This window comes from Emydura macquarii, unplaced genomic scaffold (genome assembly GCF_026122565.2).
Source record: "Emydura macquarii macquarii isolate MOO-44397 ecotype Brisbane River unplaced genomic scaffold, CSIRO-AGI_Emac_v2 contig_1692, whole genome shotgun sequence".
In the NCBI taxonomy this organism is placed as follows: Eukaryota; Metazoa; Chordata; order Testudines; family Chelidae; genus Emydura; species Emydura macquarii.
Window position 1 is genome coordinate 2,518,696 of NW_027131829.1, and position 23,139 is coordinate 2,541,834.

A 23,139-nucleotide genomic window follows, 5' to 3' on the forward strand; every position below is an offset into this window, starting at 1 on the left:
TTGCCAAGATCTAATTCTGCCCTCCAAAGTGCTTGCAACCCCTCCCATCCTGGCATCCTCTGCAAATTTTATACGCGCACTCTCCAGTCCATCATCCAAGTCATTAATGAAAATATGGCATCGTGCCGGGCCCAGGACTGACCCTGCGGGACTTCACTAGATCTGCACTTCCCGGTCTGACAGGGAACCACTGCTAACGGCTCCAGCCTTTCAATCAGCTGGACACCGCGGGAGAGTAAGTTCTTCTAGCCCCCGTCCCTTAGCTTGTTAGGAGAATGTCATGTGGGACTGTGTCAGACGCCTGGCACTGAAATCAAGACCTGGCATAGCTATTGCTCTCCCCATCCACCAGGCCTATAACCTGTCATAGAAGGACATTAGACTGATCTGGCAGGATTTGTCCATGCTTTGATGTCCATGCTGGCTAGTCCCTCATTCCCTGCTAGTCTCTAGGTGCTGACAAATGGATTGTTTATGTGCTTTGTTCCAGTATCTTTCCAGGCATCAAAGTTAGGCTGCCTGGTCCCCAGTTCCGCTTTGTTCCCCCTTGTAATGGCAGGCATTACGTTTGCCCCTTCTCCAATCCTCTAGGACCCTCCCCGCTCCCGGGGTCCCAGAGACCCGGTTCCAGGCCGAGCCCAAACGTCAACACGGCTATTAAACAGCCCGCCCAGCCCGAGCCTCGCAAACCCGAATCAGCTGACCTGGGCCAGCTGTGGGTGTAGACGTGTCCTCCCTGCCTGTCCCAGGACACCACCAATCGTGTGTCATCACCAAACAGCCTCCCTGCCCCCGTGGGTTCTTCCGACCTTCTCAGGAGCTGGTTTAAGGGCCGAGACCCACTGCTCTCCTTCCCCCAGTGAGAAGATTCATCTCCCAAGCGCTGTCAGGGGGTGGCTGGATAAGGCACAGTCCTTCTCTGGCCCTTTTCTCCCCCATCGTCTCTGCTTTCTCACCCACTGCCTGGGTTTCTCTCCAAGCCTGGGAGCCCTCAGCCAGCTAGAGGCATGAAGGTGTGACAGTCGCTCAAGGCCCATCAGTGCTACTTCCTAGCCTGTCTCCTCCGCCCGGCCATGGAACCGCCCCATGCTGGACCTGGGGCCCAGCACCAGAAAGAACAGCCGGGGTTTCCCTGGCTACAGGCACGGAGCTGGGCGAGAAACAGACTCTTTGTCTGCAGCAAACGGCAACAGTCCCATGGTTTGTTTCCATCCCGAGGGCAGACGAAAAGTTGAAATATCAAAACTTTTCAAAACATTTGGCTCCCACATCACTTCCGTTGGGAAGAGTCAAAAGAAACCATCCTGCTAACTAAGCTGGGTTTTCTTCGGATTTTGGGAAACAATAAAAAAAAAAAAAGATCCACTTTCCGCTTGGGTTTTGGGGACCTTCTCCAATGGCAGCCCCCACTCTCCCCATGTAGACTTTTTCCTGCTGGAAAATGATAATAAAGTGTGAAATGTGTTGCCCATTTTATCACACTCATTTACCTCCCCCGGTCTTATTCCAGTGGGGAAAATGGGGCAAAAAGCCCTAAAAATCCCCAAACCAAACTGAAAAACCGAACATTTTCAATTTACCAAAAATCAAAATCAAACACAAAATTGTCCAAGTGTTTCAACAACGCTGACGCTTGCCCCTCAGAAGAATGTCATCCCAGCTGACGGGCTGCCACAGGAAATTTCAGTTTCCAAGCAACCCCATTTCCGGGGGGAAATTTTTCGTGAAATGTGGACCCGCGCCGGGTAAAACCTTTTCCCCTGCTGGGTTTGACAGGACAGGCTGTCCCAGAGCAAATACACAGCGCAAGGCAAAGGCGTCAGCGCAGGAAGGCGAGTGGAGAGCATTGCAGGGTACTGCCCACTGAAGGGGTGATGACAACAGGCAGATTTTACAACCTTGGGTTTAGGCCAGTTTTGAACTCATATAACGATGACCAGCCCAGTACCACCCATCATGTGGCCAGAGTTTTACTGGGAAAAGATGCCTTATATCAGTCTAGTTTATTGCCCATCACATCACACAGGGATTAACGTAAAATACAAATTATATAATAATAAAATAATCAACCAGGAATTCAGAGCAGTCGGCTCAGTGGCGATGTGCATGCATCTAACAGGGCCTAGCCTGAATAACCAACCGGAACATGGATGGCGAGAAGGAAGAGTCACACTGTCATGAGAGGGGAATATGCGGTACAAACAGGGGACCCGGCAGGCATGCCTCTGGCAACCTCAGAACTTCAGCACTGGTGTCATCTAGTGGTGAGAGCGGAGACGTGCAGAGACACAAAGTTCACATCTCAGTCGGCAAAAAACAACAACGCAGCAGCCTCGTGTGTTTGCTGAAAGTCTTGCAGACTCAGCTGCCAGCCTGAAACGTCCCAGATTTGAAACGCACCCACGCTACCGCTAGCAATTCTGGCGTAAGAAGGGCAGCGCATGACAGTCACATGCGTGTTAGGCCTATCCCACTAGAAACAAAACCCGGGGCTCGGCGAAGGTCCAAGCAGCCCGGAGAAGCACTCTGAAACCAGGAGGCATGGCAAAGTCTAACCAGGGCACATTCACTCTGCCCCGGTGCACATCCAGAGACAATCTAGTTTCACAGTCTCCTGTTATTTCCCAACACTGTCCCACCACCACACTTTTTTCTACAGGCAGATACACAAGTGTGGCATCTTGTGCTTTATTTTTTACTTCTTTAGGTTTATATGCACAGCTGTTCACAAGGAGCCCCTGTCCCTGGCTAGACACACTGACAACCCTTAGGGCATGTGGACAATTCCTGGCTAGGGGAGATGTACAAGCACTCTGACTAAGTGAATGTGCTAAAAACGGCAGCAGGGCCGGCACAGCGTGGGCTAGCCACCTGCGAATGCACCACGACTCTCGGACCGGGCTGTACTCAGCTGGGGCCGAGTTGCCACTATGCTGCCTGTACATCCAGCTGAGCTGGGCGTGACACCTCCAGCTGCTTTGTAGACACGGCCCATAACCCACACCCAGCAAGCTGCTTCTTGAAACCTTCCTCGGCCACGAAGCGACCCATCGGCCAGAAGCAACCGTAAGCCAGAAACCAAGACCGTCTTTCAGGTCTCCCATCGCCCTGCACTGTGCGAAGGGGCAGCTGTTACTAACCAAGGCTCTGGAGCACGTCCCCATGCCAAGGGGTCCGGTCCACTGCCCGATCTGATTGAAGCTGGGGGCAGAGAGGTCTCTTTCAGACCACTTAGGGTCAGAACCAACTTCTTAAACTCCTCCAGGGCTAGCGAGGGAGCCGGCCCTCTGATGCAGCTGACTTCCCGAACCCCCAAACCAAACGCTAAGGAAGCAGGAAGAACTCGGGGCTGATGCAGCTTCGTGCACCGTGCCCCCTTCATTTTGAGGCCTGGTTCTTGTGGGAACAGGGTATATCTGCGTCTACACGGCAGCAAACTGATTGCAGGAGAGCCCTGGCGTGGGGCTGGTCTCTCTAGCCATGGCTGTCAGCCAGCACCACCTCCTCTCCACGCAGCTCGCAGGCAGGGCCCAGCAGAAGTTGCGCTCCTGGCTCCCAGCTCTTTCTCCTAAGGTAATCCTTAGGCAGTCCACCAACGAGACCCAGTCCCCTCCCCGTGGCCTGGCAGCTGAGTGCAGCTGTGCCGGATGGCATCCCGTGCGTCTCCCTGCCCTGCACTTCCTTGTGCTCTTGTCTGGGGGGCGAAGGCAGGTTCCAGGACAGCTCAGCCTTATTCCATGGGCAGCTTCAGAGAGGAGAGAAACCAGCCTGCAGGGGCAAGGTGGCCCATCCAGCACTGCTAACCCTCGCGAGTTACTGCATGGCTCACAATATTTGGTGTTGCTGTTAAAGCCCCAGCACCTGGAGTCATGTTAGCTTGTCAGATTCCCAGCTTGCTTGCTTGCTTGCTTTCAAGTTTCTAGTCCTCCTGCATGCAGAGCACAGCTTGGAAACATGATCCGAGCACACAGAGACAAGAACCTAAAATTGATTATATTTTTTTAAAAAAAATCTCATGACTTTCCAGGCAACCTCATGATTTTTGGGGCCTTGACCCAGAATTTCTGAATGCTCAGGATTGACCAAACTGCCTGACTTCCTTCCAAACTCTGGTGGAGCACTATTCATATTTTTAATATCATTATTAAAATCCAAGAGGGGAAGGATGGTCCAGTGGTCAGGGCACCAGCTTAAGGCTTGGGAGACTGGATTTACATCCCTGCTCCCCACAGACTTCCTGTGTCCCGAGGCCAAGCACTTAGTCTCTCCGTGCCTCAGTTTCCCATCTGCACAATGCAGATAACAGCCCTGTCCTGCCCCACAGGGTTGTGTAAGATAAATCCTCAGGCTGGCAGAGAACCACAAATCCCTTTCAAGACAGTTCAAGATTTCAAAATCAGTTTTCATTCAGCCTGGGGAACCCAACCAAAGCCTTTCAAAGTCTTCCACAAACTGAACTTGTGTCAAAATGTCTGTTTTCAGATCCAAAAGGTCAGCATTTCATTGCAGGGCTCGCTCTCAGTCTGTGAGCAGAAAAGACTTCCCCTGAAATCTGTCAAACTTGATTTGTCTCCACTAAACAGTTCGGCTCTGATGAAACAGCATTTTTGAAAGGTTTCACTGAAGCCCGGATAAACACATTCTAATAAATACATTCCAGACGGGGAGGTGCGCAGATACTGCAGGAATAGGACCTTAGAAGAACCATAGATCTTTTTTTTTAATTATTTAATACATTTAGTCATTTCTTTGCACTGCAAATGCCTTGAGCTCTCCACTGCCAGAGGTGTGCAAAAGAGCATTGTGAGAATTGATTTTATAAGGGAGAGACAGAGAATTTCTTCCCCCTTCCCTGCCATTCTCCTGCTCAAAAAACATTGAACCAAGGGAAAAAAAACCCCATTTGCTAGAAACTTTCAGGGGCAAACGTTCCCCTGCGGGAGCAGCCGGGCCGGAGCTTTCGCAAGGTTACAAGTGGCTGAAAAGTGGGTTTGCATGAGAATGGTCCGGCAATAGCGTAGCGCCCGGCTTAGTCACCTCTTACCTAACCCTGCCCGCACCTACTGCTTCGCTCCAGGACAGCCCAGCTTGTGCCCAGGCTTTGTCTTTACCGACTGATGCAGGAAGGCCCAAGGGCCAGCTACAGAACCGGTTCCCAGCTTTTGTCCGAGGATGCGAGGTCTGAACTGGGTGCGGCCCCGGCTGGAGGCTGAGGCACCAGCTTTTAGTTGCATTCAGGCGGACGCACCCCAGAGGGAAGAGAGGGGGCAGCTGAAATGGAAGCTGGACGCTTCGCGGCTCATTGATTTTCAGGCCACAAGGGACCATTCTGGGCATCTAGTCTGAGCTCCTGTGTGGGAGGAGGGGGCCCCGCTTGCTCTCGGGCCAGGCAGAAGACGTGGCCCTGTCGGGCAGGCTGAGTGAAGCAGGCAGGAGCCGAGCCCCCATTGCTGGCTGGGATTTCTCTCCATCCACCAGCAGGAGCAGTGCCAGGCCCAGAGCGAGTCCAGGAGCGCCTCGGGGAGGGGTTAATGCAAAAGGCACCACGGCCTGACGCCTAGCAGGCTGCACGCACCCGGCCCAACCGGCAACCGGGAGTGGCAAAGAGCAAGCGAAAGAGACAGCTGCAACGCCCAGCGCGTGACTGAATCACAGCAAGCAACTCCCTCCTCTGGGCGTCAGGACCCATCCGCCCGTGGAAAACGCCACAGTCCTTCACGGCCGGGATCTCGGCAGGGGCCCTGGACTCCAAGGCATGGGGCTCAGCCCCTCGGCCCACTGAAACGGGCTCCGGCTGCGTCAGCGGAGCCCAGGTCTCCGCGCCCAGCGGGCATCTCAGTGGTACCAGTCCTTTGCCCCGCCTTGCAATTCGTTAGCCTTAAACGCTTCCCAGGCTCTTTCCTCTCCGGAGGCTGGGTTCGTGGGTCCCCTCGTCACAACAAACCGAAACCAGTCACGCCCGCGCCAGCTGCGTCTCTCTGACACCCCCGCCCGCCCAGCCACCCGGGGGGGCATGGAGCAAACAGCCCGGCTGCTTTCTTGTTCCACCGGCTGCGGTGACATGGAGACGACCGAGCGCTGGCCCTTCCCGGAGCTCGGCTGAGGTGACGGAGCTGCCTGCGTTGCCGCTGGAAGGCAGGGCTGCCCCGGGGCGGCTGGCCGGGTGCGCGACAGGAGGGCAGAGGAGATGCTCGAATGGCGCCTTCTAGCCTTACAGGCTAAGAATCCAGCAGTCCCCCGGGGAGTCTCCTCCCGTCGCTGTGGGGCTGCCCTCCCGCAGCAGGGGCGGAGATGCAGGGGGCCCTGGTCTCACCGAAGGCTGACGTGCTGCAGCTGGCGCTGGGCCGGCCTGCCCATGGGGGTGGAGGAGTCCAACACCCCAACCACCTCTGGCCCTGCCAGTGCCCTCCGAGAGCCCGTGGGGGCGCGGCCGGCTCCCAGGCGGGGAGCGGTGGCTGGGAATGGCGCAGGCCAGCGCCAGGCCGTGGGGTGCCCTGGCTGGCAGCGACTGCTGTACTGACGGTAGGTAGGCCAGTCTGTCCCCAGGCGTAAGCCAAGCCTGGCTGAGTCCCAGCACCTCTTCCCTATACCAGCCACTGAAAATGAACCCGGATCCATCCCCAGGCTGGCGCGGGGACAAAGGGGAGGCTGGTGCCCGATTCAGCGGCTGCTGCAATGACTCCGTAGGCATGCGGATCCTTCCCTGCCACGCCTCCTCCTGCCCCCGGCACCCCCGTCCGTCCCTGCAACATCCCTGCACCCGGAGCAGTTGTGGAAGGAGCCCAGCACTGGCTCCATGCCCAGGCCTCAGGGGTCTCGTGCTGGGGGGGTTCCCTGGGGGTGAACCCCTGCCCTACAGCCCCTTCATGCCAGGCTAGCTGGTGCAAAGCTAGCAGAACAGCACTGCCTGGGCACGGGGTCACTGTGGACCACTGTCACTATGGTGGGAAGCAGCAGAGCTGGCTGGAAAATGGGGCTTTCCAGTCTCCCCCGATCGCTGGTGCTTTGATCAGTCTCGCAATATTTAGCAGCTTTACTAAATCACCAGCTCCTGGAGCCTCGTGACTCTGCAGAATCTCAGCTTTAGACAAACAGCGAGCGCCGAGCTTTTGGCCTCGAGGGGAAAAGTTCTAAAGGCTGAGAAACCAGGAGACCCAACCCAACGTTCATTCCTATTAAAATCAGACAGCCTCGACGCCTGGCTCTCCCCCCTCTGAAGGCTTGGCACAGGTGAGGCCACGGGGGTCGTTTCAGAAGCTGACCTGGGAGCTGCTGATAGGTCTTGAGAACGAAGAGTCTGGAGAAGAAAATATGGCAGCTCCAAACTGCTCCCCCCCCCCCGGCCCCTCCAGCTGCAGCGGTTCCTGGAATTGGAAATGTTTGCTCAGCCAGGCTCCCGGGGCAGGAGCCGTTACCCACAGAAGCCGACTGCAGAATGCGGCGAGCCACGGCGGCCTTCGCGAGTCCCTCTATGCTACGTGAGGGGTGAGAAAAGGAGGGAATTTGGTAACTAAATAAAGCTGCGTGAGGGTGCTCGCTCTTATACCAGGCTTTCGCCCTGAGATCTCCAAGCACTTTGCAAAGGCAGAAAGTATCATTAACCTTCCTTTACAGATGGGGAAACTGAGCCACATGTCCAAAGGTCACGCCTGGCCAGGGACGCCTCTAACCTCCCAAACAATGAATGTGAAACGTAAAATCCCGAATATCAACGTCTCAGTTCAACTGCAAATTCCAGCGCTGAAAAGGCAGGCGCCGCCTGAAATTCAGGTTTCTCCACAACATTAACTCGGCATTAGCACCCGTGAAGCGCTGACGGTAGAAATGCTACGGTGCAGGTGGCAGGAAGGCTCTGAACGCAAGTTATTTTCTATCAAAGTTGGCTTGGCTTTGGGACTCTGAGGTCGGAGCAACCGCTGGGACCGTCCGGGGCTGCGGAGCTGCCATATGTATGCTCTCAGGCGCCAGGCTTGGCCGTGGTGCCACATCTGTGCATGTCCCCGGTGACGGAACGCACGCCCGTATTCACGCCCTCCCCACTGCTGTAATAATCTCTGTACAAAACGCGCCTGGTTAGGTATAATTGGAAACGAATAACTCACTGCTCAATAATATCACAGCGAACATGCACAGTTATGAACGTAAGATGAAATCAGGACGGACGTGGGTTTATCAGACAAGTCTGGGGAGGGGGAAAGCTGTTTCTCAAAGACAGAGGACAAGCTGACGTCTCTAGCCAGGTGCCATCAAAGCTGATGGGCCATCGCCTACCAAGTGGCCGTTCTTTGACAAGGAAAGGGCCAGGAACAAACAGATCTGCACCTTCACAAACAGCAGCGAGGGCCCGTTCGCTCACCAGACCCTAAGCCTCCTTGCTCTCAGCTGGAAGGAACTTTATCTCGGGATCACTTTGGGGAACGTCTATTTCCCTGGACTGTAAGAGTGAGGGGCAACCCCCCCCCACCCCGGCTCTCTCTCCCCCTCCCTCCCCACGTCTCTCATTTCACCTCGGACGACAAACCAGCCAGTGCTGGACTGTGGTTTGGTCAGCAATGCTGCCGCACGCAGGTGGTAAGCGACTTCGCCTTGAACCCTGGCGAGTTTGTTCAGTTTGGGAAGCATTCAGTCTTGGCTTTTCCTGTGACCATTTCTCACTTTAATGCCTCATCACCTGCCCTCCCTTAAAATCTCGCTCTTCATAAGCCAATGGACTGGTTTTATTCTTTAATTAGGACGGCCCCAGTCTTGGGACGGAGGGGGGTAACTCCGCTGAAGGTAGCTGACTGCTGTATGTTGATCTCCTTAGAGGCGCAACAGACCTAATCCATCTGGACTGTCCAGGAGAGGGCTGGACGGTGCAGAACCCGGGATCTGGGGGCGAAATTCAGGCCGGGGAGTGCGTTGGGGTCACCCTGAACGTGGTAACCAAGGCTGCAGGAAGCCAGAGTGTGGGTGGGGTTTGTTGACTGGCTGCTGGAGCCAGGTTGGCCCAGGGCTGCGGCTACACAGACACGCAGGGTGTGACCTGCAGGCGGTTTGGCAACAGCCCAGGTGGAAGGTGTCGGGAGGCGCCCCGGGTTGCAGGGCGAGTGGGGACAGCCCCTGGCTGGTCTCGCTCACACCCTGCCTGGCACAGCACGCCTGGGAGACCCTGAAGGGAAATACTAGGATAAAGTCGGGGTTCTTCTGCCATCACAGGTGCAAGCTGTGCAGACAGAATGAGTCGAGCGCGCGTGTCCCTTTGTTCAGCCGAGCCGGCGGGGCCCTGCCTGGAGACGGGGAGCTGCTTGCCTAGGACAAGCTGCAGGACTGGGGCTTACCTAGACCAGAGAGACACAGGCTGAAACAAATAAATAACGGCCAGAAAAGCCCCTGGGAAAACCCAGCCCAGCCCAGCCCCGCCTGGGTTTTCTCATCTGCCCGACAGAAGCATAAAAGGCCCAAGCACAAAGCGGGTGCGATCACACCCCTGCTCTGTTCTTGTGCAGCGTTCGCCTTTCTCTGAGGTTCTCAAAGTGCTTCACATTCACTAAATAAGCATCACAGTCCTCGTCCCCCCAGATCGAGGGGACACACGGGGAAGAGACCTGCCCAGGGCGGCAGAGTCAGCCTAGGAACCACGAGTCCTGACTCCCGCTCTGAACCGCTAACCACCAACAGATGTTCCCTTGCGTGGCCTGTAAGGGAGCTGTGTTACCCACCTGAGCTGGCCGGCTGGATTCTGCCCGGGCACCTGCCTTCTCCGGTCTCTGTACGTCTTTGATGGATTCGTAAATGTTTTCCGAGTGGCTCTCGCTGAGAGAAGGTGGGGAAAGCAAAGCGCCTGCTGTTCTCCCAGCTGTGCCAAGTCGGGTGTTTGGCGGGACCCTGGCCAGGTGGTCCAGGGACTGCGTCGGCCGCATGGGCTCGGTGGGGTGGCTGAGCACTGCCGGAGAACCGCTGCCCCTTTTTGTGCGGCGAGGGCTGTGAAATGAACTCAGCACAGGCGGGGAATCCTCCTCCTTTCCTACCGCTCGCGTCAGGGTCTCTCCTTTGAAGCCGGGGTCTTCGCAAGCGGGCCCCGAAGTTCCAGCCCCTGACACCACGGACCCCAAGATCTCATTGAGTTCATTTGTATCCATTTTTTGCTGTTCATCCTGCTGGGCAGCACTCAGGAATTTGTACTCGAATGTCAAAGGCGGGTCGTGGCCAGCCCTGGCTGACTGTAGGACAATTCTCCCCAACGGGTACCTGGAGCCCAGCTGTCCAGGGGCCTCCGGAGGAAGCTCAAGCGAGCTCATGGGCTGGGTTACCGGGGGCAGCTCCTTCACGTACTTGGCTGGGATGTAGAAGGGCCGGGCGTCCTTGTTTTTTTTAACATGCCACCAGTGGTCGTTGGTTCTTCGCAGCAGGACGTATCTCTCGTTGGGCTTTATGGAAACGAGCGTCCCGTCCTTCGCCATGTACTCGAACCCGTACTCCACCAGGACCTGCACGTCCTCCGGCGCGCCGGCGGCTGGCTCCATTTCTGGCTGAGGGATCGCGGCACTTTGGAGCAGCTTCCTGTGAGCAGTTCCTGTTTCCTCTTCCTGAAAGAGACGTAGGGAGGAACAAGTTTACAGCAGCAATGTTAGTCCCGCCAGAGACTGTGTCTCCCTGCTAAGTGATGTGGTGTCCTGTCCAGTCACCACCTTTCCTCCACGAACCCTGCTTTCACCCGAATCCAACCACCACCTCTTAACGGGGAGAGTCATTCACCATGGGAACGGGTCGTGGTGGATTCTCCATCACCAGCAATTTTTACATTAAGGGTGGATGTTTTTTTAAATGATCTGCTCTAGACAAGACTGGGGGGCAGTTCTCTGGCCCGGGTTTCCCAGCGGGTCAGGCTGGCTGATCATAATGGTCCCTTCTGGTGGCCGTGGGGGTCTATAACTCAGCTCTGCCTTGCAGCTTTTTAAAAATCCTATGGCAAGTTCAGTAACGAAACATCCTGAGAACTCCTCAGGTGGGAGCACGCAGGAGTGAGGGGTCCCCATGGCCAACTGTCCGCAGCCTGGAGAAGCAGGATGCTAGCGGTGCACTTGGACGGAGGGGGGCCTGGCTGTCTCAAGTCCGGCCAATGTCCTGACCTCTGGGCCAGCCACTGCTCCGCTGAGCTTCTGGGCCCAAGGCAGCTCCCATCCAAGTCCCCAGGCGTCGGAGTGAGCCCCTGGTCTGCGCTGGACCACTTTGCTGCTCAGACCAGTTCCATCACACCTGGCTCAGTTTGCAATCAATGTCTTGCCCAGCACGCCCAGGGAAGCAGTTTCCTTGTGCACCAGAACCTGACCCTCGTGGGGGACGGGGGTTTTCGGCAGAGCTGGGTGAAGAGGGGAACTCCAGCTCACATTTGAATTTCAGCCCCGGGGGGGAGGGGGGTTTCAAAGCTAAGTCCTTGACCCAAACTCACTCCTGAGAGTCAGACCCTGCCCTGGGAAGGACCCAGTTGCAGGTATTCAGGGCAGATGTGGCCAAATTGTCCTGAGAACAACTCGATCTTGGCACCACCTAACTTGAGCTGTGAGTCCTAATTTGACCCCCCACCCCCAATCCTTGCAACCCAGATCCGAGCAACCATCACCTCCAAATCCAGCCCGGCTAGCAGACTGCACGTCACTTCCTCAGCCCCTCTCAACTGCTCGGAGCCGTGAAAAACGTTTGGAAGGACCCAGACTTTGGCCCACCCTCGCCAGCCTGAGATTTCAGGGAAGGAAAGCTGGCACTTCCCGCTCAGTCGCCCTGGGAGGTTCTGGCACAGGGCCGCAGCTGGTGCCGTCTGTCACTGTGCCTTTGACTGCCGCGGACCGTGGAGCATGGCCTCCTCCAGCTGCTGTCCTCGTACACTGCTGCACCGGCCCCGTAATTCACAGCACAGCCTGTAACCGGCAGCACCCCCGTGTAACGCAGCTCCCAGAGACGCATCGTGTAGAAGAGATCCTGGCGCCGCCGCCCGGGGGTGCTGGAGCGTCCCAGTGAAATGTTACGAGACTTTTTTTGAACATGGGCAGAACAAGGTGTTTTTAACCCTGCTCTGCGTGCCCGGGCTGGGGGAACGGAGACACCAAGCTGGCACAGCCGCCCTGACCGTACCACACGTCTCCGGCGACTCCCTGACCAGCCGCCCTCCCCGACCCCTCGGCACCGCCAGGCCCCCCGCCCTCTGTACCCCAGGATCCTCAGCGCAAACCCCTCAGCCCCAGATGCCCCGTGCAAAGCGAGCTTCCTGCACCTCTGGCTGTGCCTCTGGTAGAAAGCATCTGGCGGGCAAGTCGGAGATAACGAAATAATTCCAGCGCAAACACTGCCTGCAGGGGCCTTATGGTGGAAGGCACAGAGCAGCTATTGTATTTTACCTTTTAAATACCTTCAAGTTGGGGGGGGACCCCCAAAGCCTCAAACTTTAGCAAACCAGGAAAGGCTGCGCTACCACCACCTGGCTTCTCTAGAAGCATTTTTCATCAGTTCGTCTCACGGACTGTGCCGTCTTTTAACGTATGTATCCTCACAACACCCCTGCAGGAGAGGAGCGTGCTGTGATCCACACAATGGGTAAGTGGGTCGCAGGGGAAGTCTGTGGGGGAGCAGGGAATTGAACCTACGCCTTAGAAAGCCATTGGACTATCCTTCCTCGCGCAGAGAGCATTCTCCTTTTCAACAAGCTGCCCAAACCCCCTTAACTCTGCCCCTTGACAGTGACTACCTCCCCCCAGAACCCAGAGGTTGCCAGCTCTCAAGTCTCAGTGGTGTTTGGTGGTTTTTTTAAAGCCCCAGCTCCTGGAGTCCTGGGATTATTGGAGAATCTCTGCTTTCTTTTTCTTTTTTTTTCTAAAAAGGATGTTTCTAGCCCTCAGTATTGTGGAGAAAAGCTTGAAAACGTGGCCCATGTGCCCTGGAATGGCTCTGAGACCGGAAGGCAAACAAAAAGAACACAACATGAATTATTTTTTAAACACTCATGATCTTCAAGCCAATCTCCTGGTGTTTGCAGGCCCGGCTCAGGAAGTGTGAGTGTCCAGGGTTGGCGATGCTGGTGCTTTCGTTTCACCGTGCATGTCTCTGATCCCAAATGAGCTGCTTCGTCGCCACATTCACCGTTCCTGTTTTCACGTAAGGACTCTATGCCGGTGCCTGCCATGCACCAGGGAAGCCAAAGAGCACAGGATCGAGCCCTCAGTGACCTGGGCAAATGAGCTTTGCCTACGGAGGCCTCACGCTAGGCCAGGTCTACGCTACAAACTGTGGTCAACACAAGTTTCGCCGGCGTATGGCCGCTGAAGTTTGTGCACTGCTCGTGTGCACGCACGCACGCTTGGCTGCTTGCCTTGACGCCGTGTGTACTCACCCAGCGCGCTTGTGTCAGTGCAAAGTGCGGTGCACCCCAGGCAGGCATCCCACCGTGCCATTCGCCGCCAGCCGGTGCCTTTTGGGAACTTTTTGCACAGTGTTGCAGGATAGAAACGACTCACCCAGGCATCTCTGGCTTCTGTTCTCAGCATGTAGCAGTCTCCATTGCACAGCCCGTAATCTCCATGCCTTTTTTAAAATCTCACAAACGCGTGGGGCACAGGTGGGGGGTGAAGGGAGCTGCCACCATGAAGTTCTCCAAGGATTGCAAAGAGTGGAGAGTCCTGGATTTTTGGACCTGTAAATCAACCAGGGCCTGCAGCGTTCGGGTTATTCCCTGAGCCGCCCCATGGTGTCCTGGTGCATCCGCCTCCCCTTGTCCTGCTGGGATCACTGGCCTTTCTCCTCTCTGCTCTCCCCTTCTCCGTGCTGGTGGACATATTGGCCCTCCAGGCCCTTTGTCCTCCCCAGGGTCAGGCATCCTGCGGGCACGGAGTGGAGTCCCTCAAGACACAACGGCAGCAGCTAGAGAAAACACACAGCCAGATCCCGGGCTTTACGGAAAGGGGAGAATCTGTTTCAGAGCTTCCCGTTCTTATGCCGATAAACACTTCTAATCCAACGTGCACACTGACATTTCCGCTTTGGCACGCGTCTGCCCAGCACCGCTCTGCGGCCCCGGCCATGGGGTGGATGGCCCGCCGAGGGAAGGGGGCAGGATTTTGGGTTGCCTGAAACAATAAAATGCCAGGCGCTATACCAGGGGTACGAGGACAGGGCGACGGCACGGAAGGCGGGTGCGATTTTCCGCAGGTGGGGGCGATTTTCGCTGTCTCACTCCTGAGCGTAACGGAGGCACAGAGCGCACGGCCGCTGCTGGCGTCCCAAAGTGTCCTGGGCCCGTATGTCGCTAGCCACTGTACCGCAATGGCGTGGGAAAGTGTCCTACTGAAATAAGGCCGCCAGCTCTAGAGACCTTCAGGAGAGCATTGCTGCATATCTCCACGGACGTTTCAGTGAGATCTCTCAGGAGGATACGAAGGATCCCTGCTCCGCACACCCCCTACCCCCAGGATAACCGGACGGGGTGAAAGCAGATGGCAGCCCTGCCTCTGTCTGTTGTGTCTCCAGCTCTTCTCGTCCCAGTACACATGGAAAAGGGATCCCTGTGTCCTGTTAGCGTGACAATGGGCCGGGCGTCTTCGGTACATTCAGTCGCTGTCAGGAAAAACACACGCCCGGTCTTACCGAGTTCCCCTCCTCGCCATCAGGCTCCCCCTGGCTAGACTGTGGTGGAGCCTCAAACGGGTCCTGGCTCGCGTTGGCTGGAGTCCCCCCACCGCATCCCCCCCCAGTCCACTGTTCACGGCAGGGGTCTGTATCTCCGACTCCATGGCAGCAGCCACGGAGGTGTGCGGCTGGCGGTGGGGTCTCTGCAGCATCTGGCCCGCAGCTCGGTGTACAAGCGGCAGGTCTGCGGGTACCAGCGGATCGATCGTTGGCCTCCTTGGTGACATCTCTTCACACCCACCTGGCCCTGCTGCTGGTCTCTGGTGTGCCCCTTCTCCTGCCCCCTCGGGCAATCTGCCCACAGACGTCTCTGTCTCTACAGCTGGCTTGGAGCCGTGCCTGCCCAGGAGACCCAACGCCGCATGTCTGCTCCAGGCAGGAGCGCCTCGAGCGCATGGGGCCGGCACCATCGGCTGGGCACAAGGGGAGCTGCCTGCCCCGCTGGGCAGTGAGGAAGGGGTCGTCGGGTGTAAAGCTGGAGGAGGTGACCCTGGGCGCAGGGGTTTACAGCCAGGCCCGGAGCGATCGCTGGCACAGGGAATGGGGTGTTGCGGGACAGCTGCCTCGGTACACGTGACGCGGGGCCGACACCCGTGCGGGCACGGCGGGGTCGACGCAAGGCTGAATTGGATCAGCTGGGCTGGGACGCAGGAGACCATGGCTCTGTTCCGGGCCAGTCCCCGCGTGGTGGCCCCCTCCTGCCCTTTGTCAGCCCAGGGGCTCTGAACGGTGGGCCTGGAGCAGGCCGGTGCCCCAGTTGCACCTGGTGCTAGGGTGAGGGACGCTTGCTTAAAGCCCCAGCTCCTGGGGTCTCGGCTTCTGGTTAAATGAGACGTGAGCGTCTCTGACCCCTGCGCTTGTGGAGAAAAGCTGGGCAAGGCAAAGCAGCCCAGCCCCACGTCCCAGCTTGTCTTTTTAAACCTCAGGATCGTGGGGGCTCGACTGAGGATCTCTGAAGGCGCAGGCTGTGGCCGGGGGAGAGCAGAAGGGGGAGGAATGGCAGCTTTAAATGGCATCTCCCCCCCTGCTCGTTTTGCAAGGATGTGTTGGGTTTGGGGCTGGAAAGTTTGAATCCCGGCGCTGCAGAGTTTGCTCTCACTGCACCAGGATAGCTAACCCGGGTCAGAACAGCCGTCACAACATGGCCCCCTGGCTTTTGACTCAGGTTAGCAGCCCAAGTTCCACTCCAGGTGCCCGTGGGCTTGGAGTGGAGCTGCGAATCTGAGCTAAAAGCCGAGCCGCTGTGTCTTCACTGCTGTTTGACCCCGAGTTGGCCGTGTGGACAGCCCCGTGTCTGCGCGGGGCCGCCCAGAGCTGAAGCGATATGCTGGGCTAATCCGCGTGCCAGGAGCACGCTCGGCCCTCAGACGCCGCATCCAGCAGCCCGGGCGCCAGGTGACCTGTTTCCGAGGCCGCTGAGGGGACGTAAGAGCTGGGTGCGGGTGTGAGGCCGTCTGTCGGCCGTTGGGAGCAAAAGCGGGGCTGGCGTAGCCCCGAGCAGCCTGGTGGGGCACAGAGGGGCTGAGCTTGGGCTGGCCTGGCTGGCTGGGCTCAGCAACCGTCCATCGAAACTAACAACGAGGCTGGGGTTTGTGTGAGATGGTAACAGGCAGAACGTGACTGTCTGCAGCCGAGCGTGTCCGTGCAGCTGTGTGTCCGTGCAGCTACCGCGTGTCCAGCACCTAGCACAGCGGGCTCTGGCCCTGACTGAGGCCTCCGAGTGCTGCGGCAAAACCATAATGATGGGAAAACATCATTTCCTCACTCCTGGGGGATCCAAACCACAAGAAAGCTACGTGCTCCTTTCGAGGGCAGCCAGGCGTTCGGCTGAATCAGCACGGGAGGGAGAATAATACAAGGAAGAGTCGAATGGCTTGCTGTAGCTCACTGGGGAGGTTCATCTGGACGCTGAGAGCAGCACTGGTCAGCCCATCTCACCAGGGACATTGCACAACGGCCAGGAGTCAGAGAGGGACAACGAGAACAGTCGAGGGTTTGGGAAAACCCCCATGCAGAGCGAGCGAGACAACTGGAGTTGTTAGAAAGGAGATAAATAAGAGGGGACGTGAGGAAAGTCTGTACGTAATGACTGGCAGAGAAGGGAGACGGCAGCGTCTGTTCTCCCTGTCTCATAACACAAGAGCAAGAGGATGTTAAATGAGATTAATATTCAAAGCTTATCAAAGGAAATATCTTTTACACGGAACACGTGATGAGCCTGGGGAACTCGCTTCCACAGGAAGTTGTTGAGACTGAAAGTTTAAGATTAAGAAAAAGAGATTGAAAGTTTAGAAGGCTACAAGAACATCCAGGTTAGAAACATTAGTGCTAATCAGGAGATGGGGAGGCATGTTAAATCTCTGGCTTCAGCGTTTCAGCTGATCTCTGACTAGCACAGACCAGGAGAACTAACCTGAGGGCAGGTTATCCCCCCATCTGCTACCGCAGCACAATTCACTTTCCCCTGCAGCATCTGGGCACTGGCCACAACCAGAGGGGACCTTGGGTGGGAGGCACCTCTGGTCTGATCCAGCGTGGAGCCGTTTCTCCCAGGCCGCCCCATCCTGATCTGTCTCTCTGCCCGTGGGTAGCCCTGGACTAGCGCCTCCTTACCACAAAGAGAACAACGAGATGTGGCCAGGAGATGGACCGGGCCTGCTTGGACCAAATGGAGACCCGTCGATCACAGAGCCAAGGATTCTCAGGGCAGGGGGGGGGAGGAGGGATTAAATCATCTCGTCAAAGCCCCTCCATGACGCAGGCCGGAGACCATCCCTCTCCTCCCCCAGCCATGAGCCAGTGACCCAGGTTTGGCCACAGATGCTCAGCTCCGGCGCACCGGCCGCACAGAGGCACCAGCGTCGCTGGGAGTTGTGCCCGGAGCTCAGCGGCCGCAGGAGATCAGCCTTTGGCAAGTGTCTCCCGATGTGTCTGGGATTTTCAGAAGTGACGGGAGGGGGAGCCGGGTCAGCCCCGCATCTGGAGCCTCGGAAACCTGCTCCTGGCACCGGAGAGGAGGCCGCCAGCCCAAGCCGGCCCCTGCAGCCTCTCCTTAGCTGCCCTGATGTCCGAGGAGCTGATCCCAGGCACCAACCCTTTAAAAATCCTGTGATCAAAGTTACACCCCGCAGCAGCTGAGCCGCCCGACCAGTTTGCTACAGCACGTTCCAGTCGCTGGCGGGGGCCCCGGGGACAGCCCAACAGGGAAGGAGCCTGAACCTGGCAATATTGAGTGACAGGCTCACGCAGCATTGCAAAGTCAGACGCTTTTCTCCGTAAAGCCATCTGAAAGGGTAACTGCGGTGCCCTGTGCAGCATTTGCCGCTCGGCAACTCTGGCTCACAACCACTGGCCTGGAACAACGATCGGACGTCATTTGTCTCCCGTACGTCAGACTCTTTGGTGTGAGCTGCAGGACGAGAGAAACCCGCTCGCGAGGTCTGAGAGTAACGCCGGCTCTGACATGCACACCCCCTTACGGTCTCCACTCCGCCAACAGCCATCATTCCCCGCAGGCTGCCTTTGCCGTTACACTCCCTGCCTTACGTCTGAGGCTATGTCTACACTGTCGCCGCCGTCAGATCGACTTCCCTGGATGGACTGAATGGTCAGTGAAGACCTGCTCAGTCAATCCAGAAATCGACATAGTAAGACCACCCTGTCAAGTGGCGTAGCGCTGTGTGGATGGGAACGCGGTTCCCGTTGGCGCAGTGCAGTGAAGACGGCATGCAGAACAGAAGCAGAGAAGTCGACGGGAGTTACGCAAGTTTTTTGCATAGCTGGTGTAACTCCCGTCGACTGCCGCCGAATCTCGGGGATAAGTGTAGACAAGCCCTTAGTCTCTTTAAACAGCGTGTGGGAAAGCAAAGAGCGTCCCGCCCCGAGAACTTTCCGCGAGTCGCCCCGCCGCTCGGTGCCTGGCGCCTTTACCTGAAGGCTCACATCTCGCTAGCTCCTCTCCAGAGTGGTCACCACGGTGGCGTTGCCCCGGTTTCTGTTTTCTGCATTCTCCGGGCCGATTGCTCAGAGCGGCTCACAGCCGCCCCGGTGCCTGCAGAGGCAGACGCTGCGCAGGGAACCTGTTTCTGGCTGCGCAGGTTGGTGACTGAAGCTGGTCTCAACTTGCCTTCTGGTCTCTCCCTCGTTTCCTGTTGAACAATACAGAGAGCGAATTCACAGAACCGAGATTCTCACCAACTTCCTCACATGAAGAGGCGCCTTAGGTTCGAGCACAGGAGACAACAGCAGTACAGAAAATCCTTCCTGTGCACGCTGCAAGCCCAGAACCAGATCTTCCTCAGCAGAGAGAAAGCGACCGGCCCCAAGAGAGACGCCTTCCTTTGCGTCTCATCACACCCATCTGCTAAGGAGCACGAGTTTCTATCCTGCTCCTGACACAACTGGATGTGATCACGTCACCCGAGACATGAGGTCTGAACACAGCACCGGAGAGCAGGGAAAACGGGCTCCGATCCTCCTGCTCGCAGTACATTTACCCCTGGTAATTCAGAAAACAAAAGCCCTTTGCATCAATGGGCAGCCGCTCCTCCGGCATCTGCAGCTTTTCCCTTCTCCTGGGGGCGGGGCAGGGAAGGAGTTAGTCCAGGATTTGTGGGAGCAGGGGAGTTGGGGCCATTTTCCCTCTTCCCATCTCCAGGAGCAGGGGCTGTAACGTTCGGGAAGGGAGCCCCACCCTTGGCCACCCGAGAGGACGGGGGCAGGGCCAGGAAAGGACACCAGGGTGTCTCATCGGCTTTTTGTGCGTGGTTTGCTTTAGTCAGCGAGGCTCTCGCCTGAATCCAGCCCTGCAGGCTCCCCGCTGCCTGCCCCTCTGCTCCAGAAACCCGCCAGCGATGAGCTGGCTAACCTCAGACCCGCCCCAAAGTCCAGTTCGCGCTGCCCCAGCTACGCTGTTTCGCCGCTTTCGCCCTCTGCTCCATCCGAGCGACAGGGAGCTGGGGACCGTTCTCATGCACGGGCAGGCCTGGGCCTCCAGCGCTGCAAGGGGAGGCTGGGCTACTTCCCCTGGAGTTTGAGCAATGAGGGGTTAAGTTGGCTTTGCCTGAGCTGAGCCCTATACGGCCCAGGAGAGGAACCAAGAAGCAGCGTGGTGAGCAGAGAGGAAGCACCTTCATTCCAGTGGGAAGAGAGGCTCCGGCTGCAGGAAGTCTTTGGCTGGGAGGTGGCGGCCAGGCCCGCCCCACCCGTGGGAGAATTCCCTGCTGTTTCTCTGTCCCGTCGTCCGCGCCCAGCACTGAAGGAGCAGCATTCCCAGCGCCACGAGCAGGATCCATCCCTTCCTGTTCCATGGGGCCCCTGCTGCCACCCCCAAACCACATCGGCTGCCGACTGCACTGAGGACCCGTCTGGACCAGAGCCCCAGAGCCAAGGCCACTATGACCCACCAAACCAGCCTGGTCGGCCTCAGAAAGGGGAGGTCAGACCTGGAGCACGGCGCCATTTGAACCAGGGGGTCCTGAGCCAGCAGGGAGGAGGGGGCATGAGGCATCACCCCTCCAGGGGGCCAGTCATGCCCCAGCCCCGCTGTCCCACTCACCGACGGGCATCAGCAGGGGCAGGTACCCCAAGTTCCACCCTCCAGCCTATGTACAGGGCGGATCCTAGGGCTTCTGAGCAGGCAGCTCTGCACCCCATCTCCCCACTCTCACCGTGCCCCACTGTGTCCCACAGGGCCGAGTTCTAGGGGGCTGGGGAGACAGGCCCAGAGCGATGGTGAACTAATTCAGGGGGAGACAGGGCTGAGGACAGGGCATGGGAGGCCTGTTAGCCGCCCTGGATCTCAGAGCATCTCCTGAGGAGGGGTTGGGCTAACTCCTCAGGCAGAGACCCCAAGACTGTGTCCGGGTGGAGAGAGGATGGCTGCGGCGCCTGGCTGAACAGGGCCCCTTCCCCAGCTCTAGCACAAAGCTCCCTGTGTGCCCTTCACCAGGCGCTTGCACACCTCCAGCAACGCGGCGCACACCCATCGACACGAGCGGAGGCTCTAGTGTGGTCTGGACAGCAGGGACGATGGCCCAAACTCCCCCTGCATCAGGGCAGTGACATGCACAGGGTTATTACAGCTCGTTAGCAGACGAGGGGCCTTCTAACCACAGGGGAAATGGAGTCATCGTCGTCCTTTTAGAGAAAGGACGGTCCACTTCAGGCTAGCCTAGGTCTTGGGAGACCGGGCTCCAATCCCAGCTCTGCTACAGACTGCGTGACCTTGGGTCAGTCACTTAGCATCTCTAGGCCTCCGCTCCCATCTGCGCAGTGGGGATAACAGCACTGCTCTGCCTCATGGGGGGTCGTGAGGCTACACACACTGAAGATTGTGAGGTGCTCAGGGATAATGGTGGTGGGCCATAGACATCTTCATTAGCTATAAAGTGGGGGTGTTCACGACAAAAACATCCTCCACCCACATTAGAGCTGGTCCAAAGCTTTTCGTCACAATGATTTTCCCCCAGTTCCAGGCGCCGGCGGCTGACTATGCCGGCTCTGCCTCTGCAGCATCAGGGTGGGCAGCTCTGGCCAGGCTCCCAGGCAGGCTGGTGAGAAGCTGAAAAATTCCCTTCTGGTTCTCCTGAACCAGGAGTTTTCTTTAAAATCCTTCCTGCAAGACATTTTGTCCCGATTCGAGGGTTTTTTTTTCAAAACCAAATTAAAAAAAAAATGGTTTTTTTTGTGGTTATTTCCATTTTCCAGCCAACTCTCACCAGCATTATTTTTCTCCACTGGATTTGAGAAGCGTCTTATTTCGTCCCTGTATGCCACTGGGACTGGGGGCTGTGCGAACGTCACAAGCGCGGTGCTCACAGATCCCAAGACCAGAAGAGACCATTGTGATCATCTAGCCTGACCTCCCGTGTAACACAGGCCATCGGACTTCCAGCAATTCATTCCTGTTTGAACTAGAGCAAATCTTTTAAAAAAACATCCCCCCTTGACTGAAGAATTGCACGGATGGAGAATGCACCAGGACCCTGGGTAAACTGTTCCCGTGGTTAAAACGTAGGCCGTATTTCCAGGCTGAATTTGCCTAGTTTCAGCTTCCAGCCATTGGATGGTGTTACTACCTTTATCATCAAAGATCTGATCCCCAGGCAGCTAGTTCACACTGTGTTTATGCATCCATGGGTCACATTAGCCCTTTTGGCCTCGCATCATACTGGGAGCTCGTGTTCAACGGATTATCCAAGCCAACCCCAAATCTTTTTCAGAGTCAGAGTTCCCCACCCCCCCCCAATGTAAGTACAGCCTCCGTTCTTTGTTCCCAGACGGACACATTTACCCATATTCAAACTCGGAATGTTTCTAGCCTGCATTTCATTGATTCAACGTGTTGTCATTCACTGAGCTGCGCTCAGAGCTGTACATGCTTAGAAAGAACACAGCAGTTTCCCAGCTCTCTGGGGAAGAAGGGCTGAGAAACAAGGAACACTGCCGGAGAGGGCAGAAGTGCAGCGTTTTAAGACTTTCTTGCTCATTTGTGACTCAAACTCTTTACTTTGTGCCTACAAATCCCTTGTAGGGGGTTGGCCTGTTGCAAGGCTGGGAGGAGAGCGGAGCAGGAAAAAAATCACCGTTTCTGAAAGCGTTCCTGGTATCCACTAAAGCGTTCAACGAGGTGATCACTTAGCAGCTGGCGTCAGTCTATTAGTGAAGCCCTGCCCTCCTCCTGGTGACTTGCCAGAGTCCAATGTTCCCCAGCTGCCACATACTGTTCAACAAAGAAAAGTGCAGAGTCCTCCACTTAGGAAGAAAGAATCCCATGCACAGCTATAGACTGGGGACCGACGAGCTGGGCAGCAGCTCTGCAGAAAAGGACCTGGGGGTAACAGTGGATAAAAAACTGGATATGAGTCAGCAGTGTGCCCTGGTTGGCAAGAAGGCCAATGGCATATTGGGCTGCATTAGGAGGGGCATTGCTAGCAGGTCACGGGAAGTGATTATTCCCCTCTATTCGGCATTGGTGAGGCCGCATTTAGAATATTGTGTCCAGTTTTGGGCCCCCCAATACAAAAAGGATGTGGACAAGTTGGAGAGAGTCCAGCGGAGGGCAACAAAAATGATTAGGGGGCTGGAGCACAGGACTTATGAGGAGAGGCTGAGGGAACTGGGCTTGTTTAGTCTGCAAAAGAGAAGAGTGAGGGGGGATTTGATAGCGGCCTTTAACTACCTGAAAGGGGGTTCTAGGGAGGATGGGGCTAGGCTGTTCTCGGTGGTGGCAGATGACAGAACAAGGAGCAACGGTCTCAAGTTGCAGGGCGGGAGGTCTAGGTTGGACATTAGGAAAAAGTTTTTTACTAGGAGGGTGGTGAAGCACTGGAATGGGTTACCTAGGGAGGTGGTGGAATCTCCATCCTTAGAGGTTTTTAAGCTGCGGCTTGACAAAGCCCTGGTTGGGATGATATAGCAGAGGTTAGTCCTGCTTTGAGCAGGGGGTTGGACTAGATGACCTCCTGAGGTCCCTTCCAACTC

At 56.7% G+C, this 23,139-nt stretch overlaps 1 protein-coding gene across 1 annotated transcript in view; it reads right to left on the reverse strand.

Annotated features, from left to right (window-relative positions):
• ARHGAP27 (Rho GTPase activating protein 27) overlaps positions 1–18,656 on the reverse strand; it is a 56,505-nt gene extending 37,849 nt beyond the window's left edge. Inside the window, exons 1-2 of the mRNA XM_067556278.1 lie at positions 18,586–18,656; positions 9,702–10,568 (exon numbers count right to left, since the gene is read on the reverse strand). Of these exons, the coding sequence (XP_067412379.1) occupies positions 9,702–10,505 (804 nt within the window). The 5' untranslated portion in view covers positions 10,506–10,568; positions 18,586–18,656. The remainder of the gene's footprint in view (positions 1–9,701; positions 10,569–18,585) is intronic.
• Positions 18,657–23,139: the final 4,483 nt, after the last annotated feature.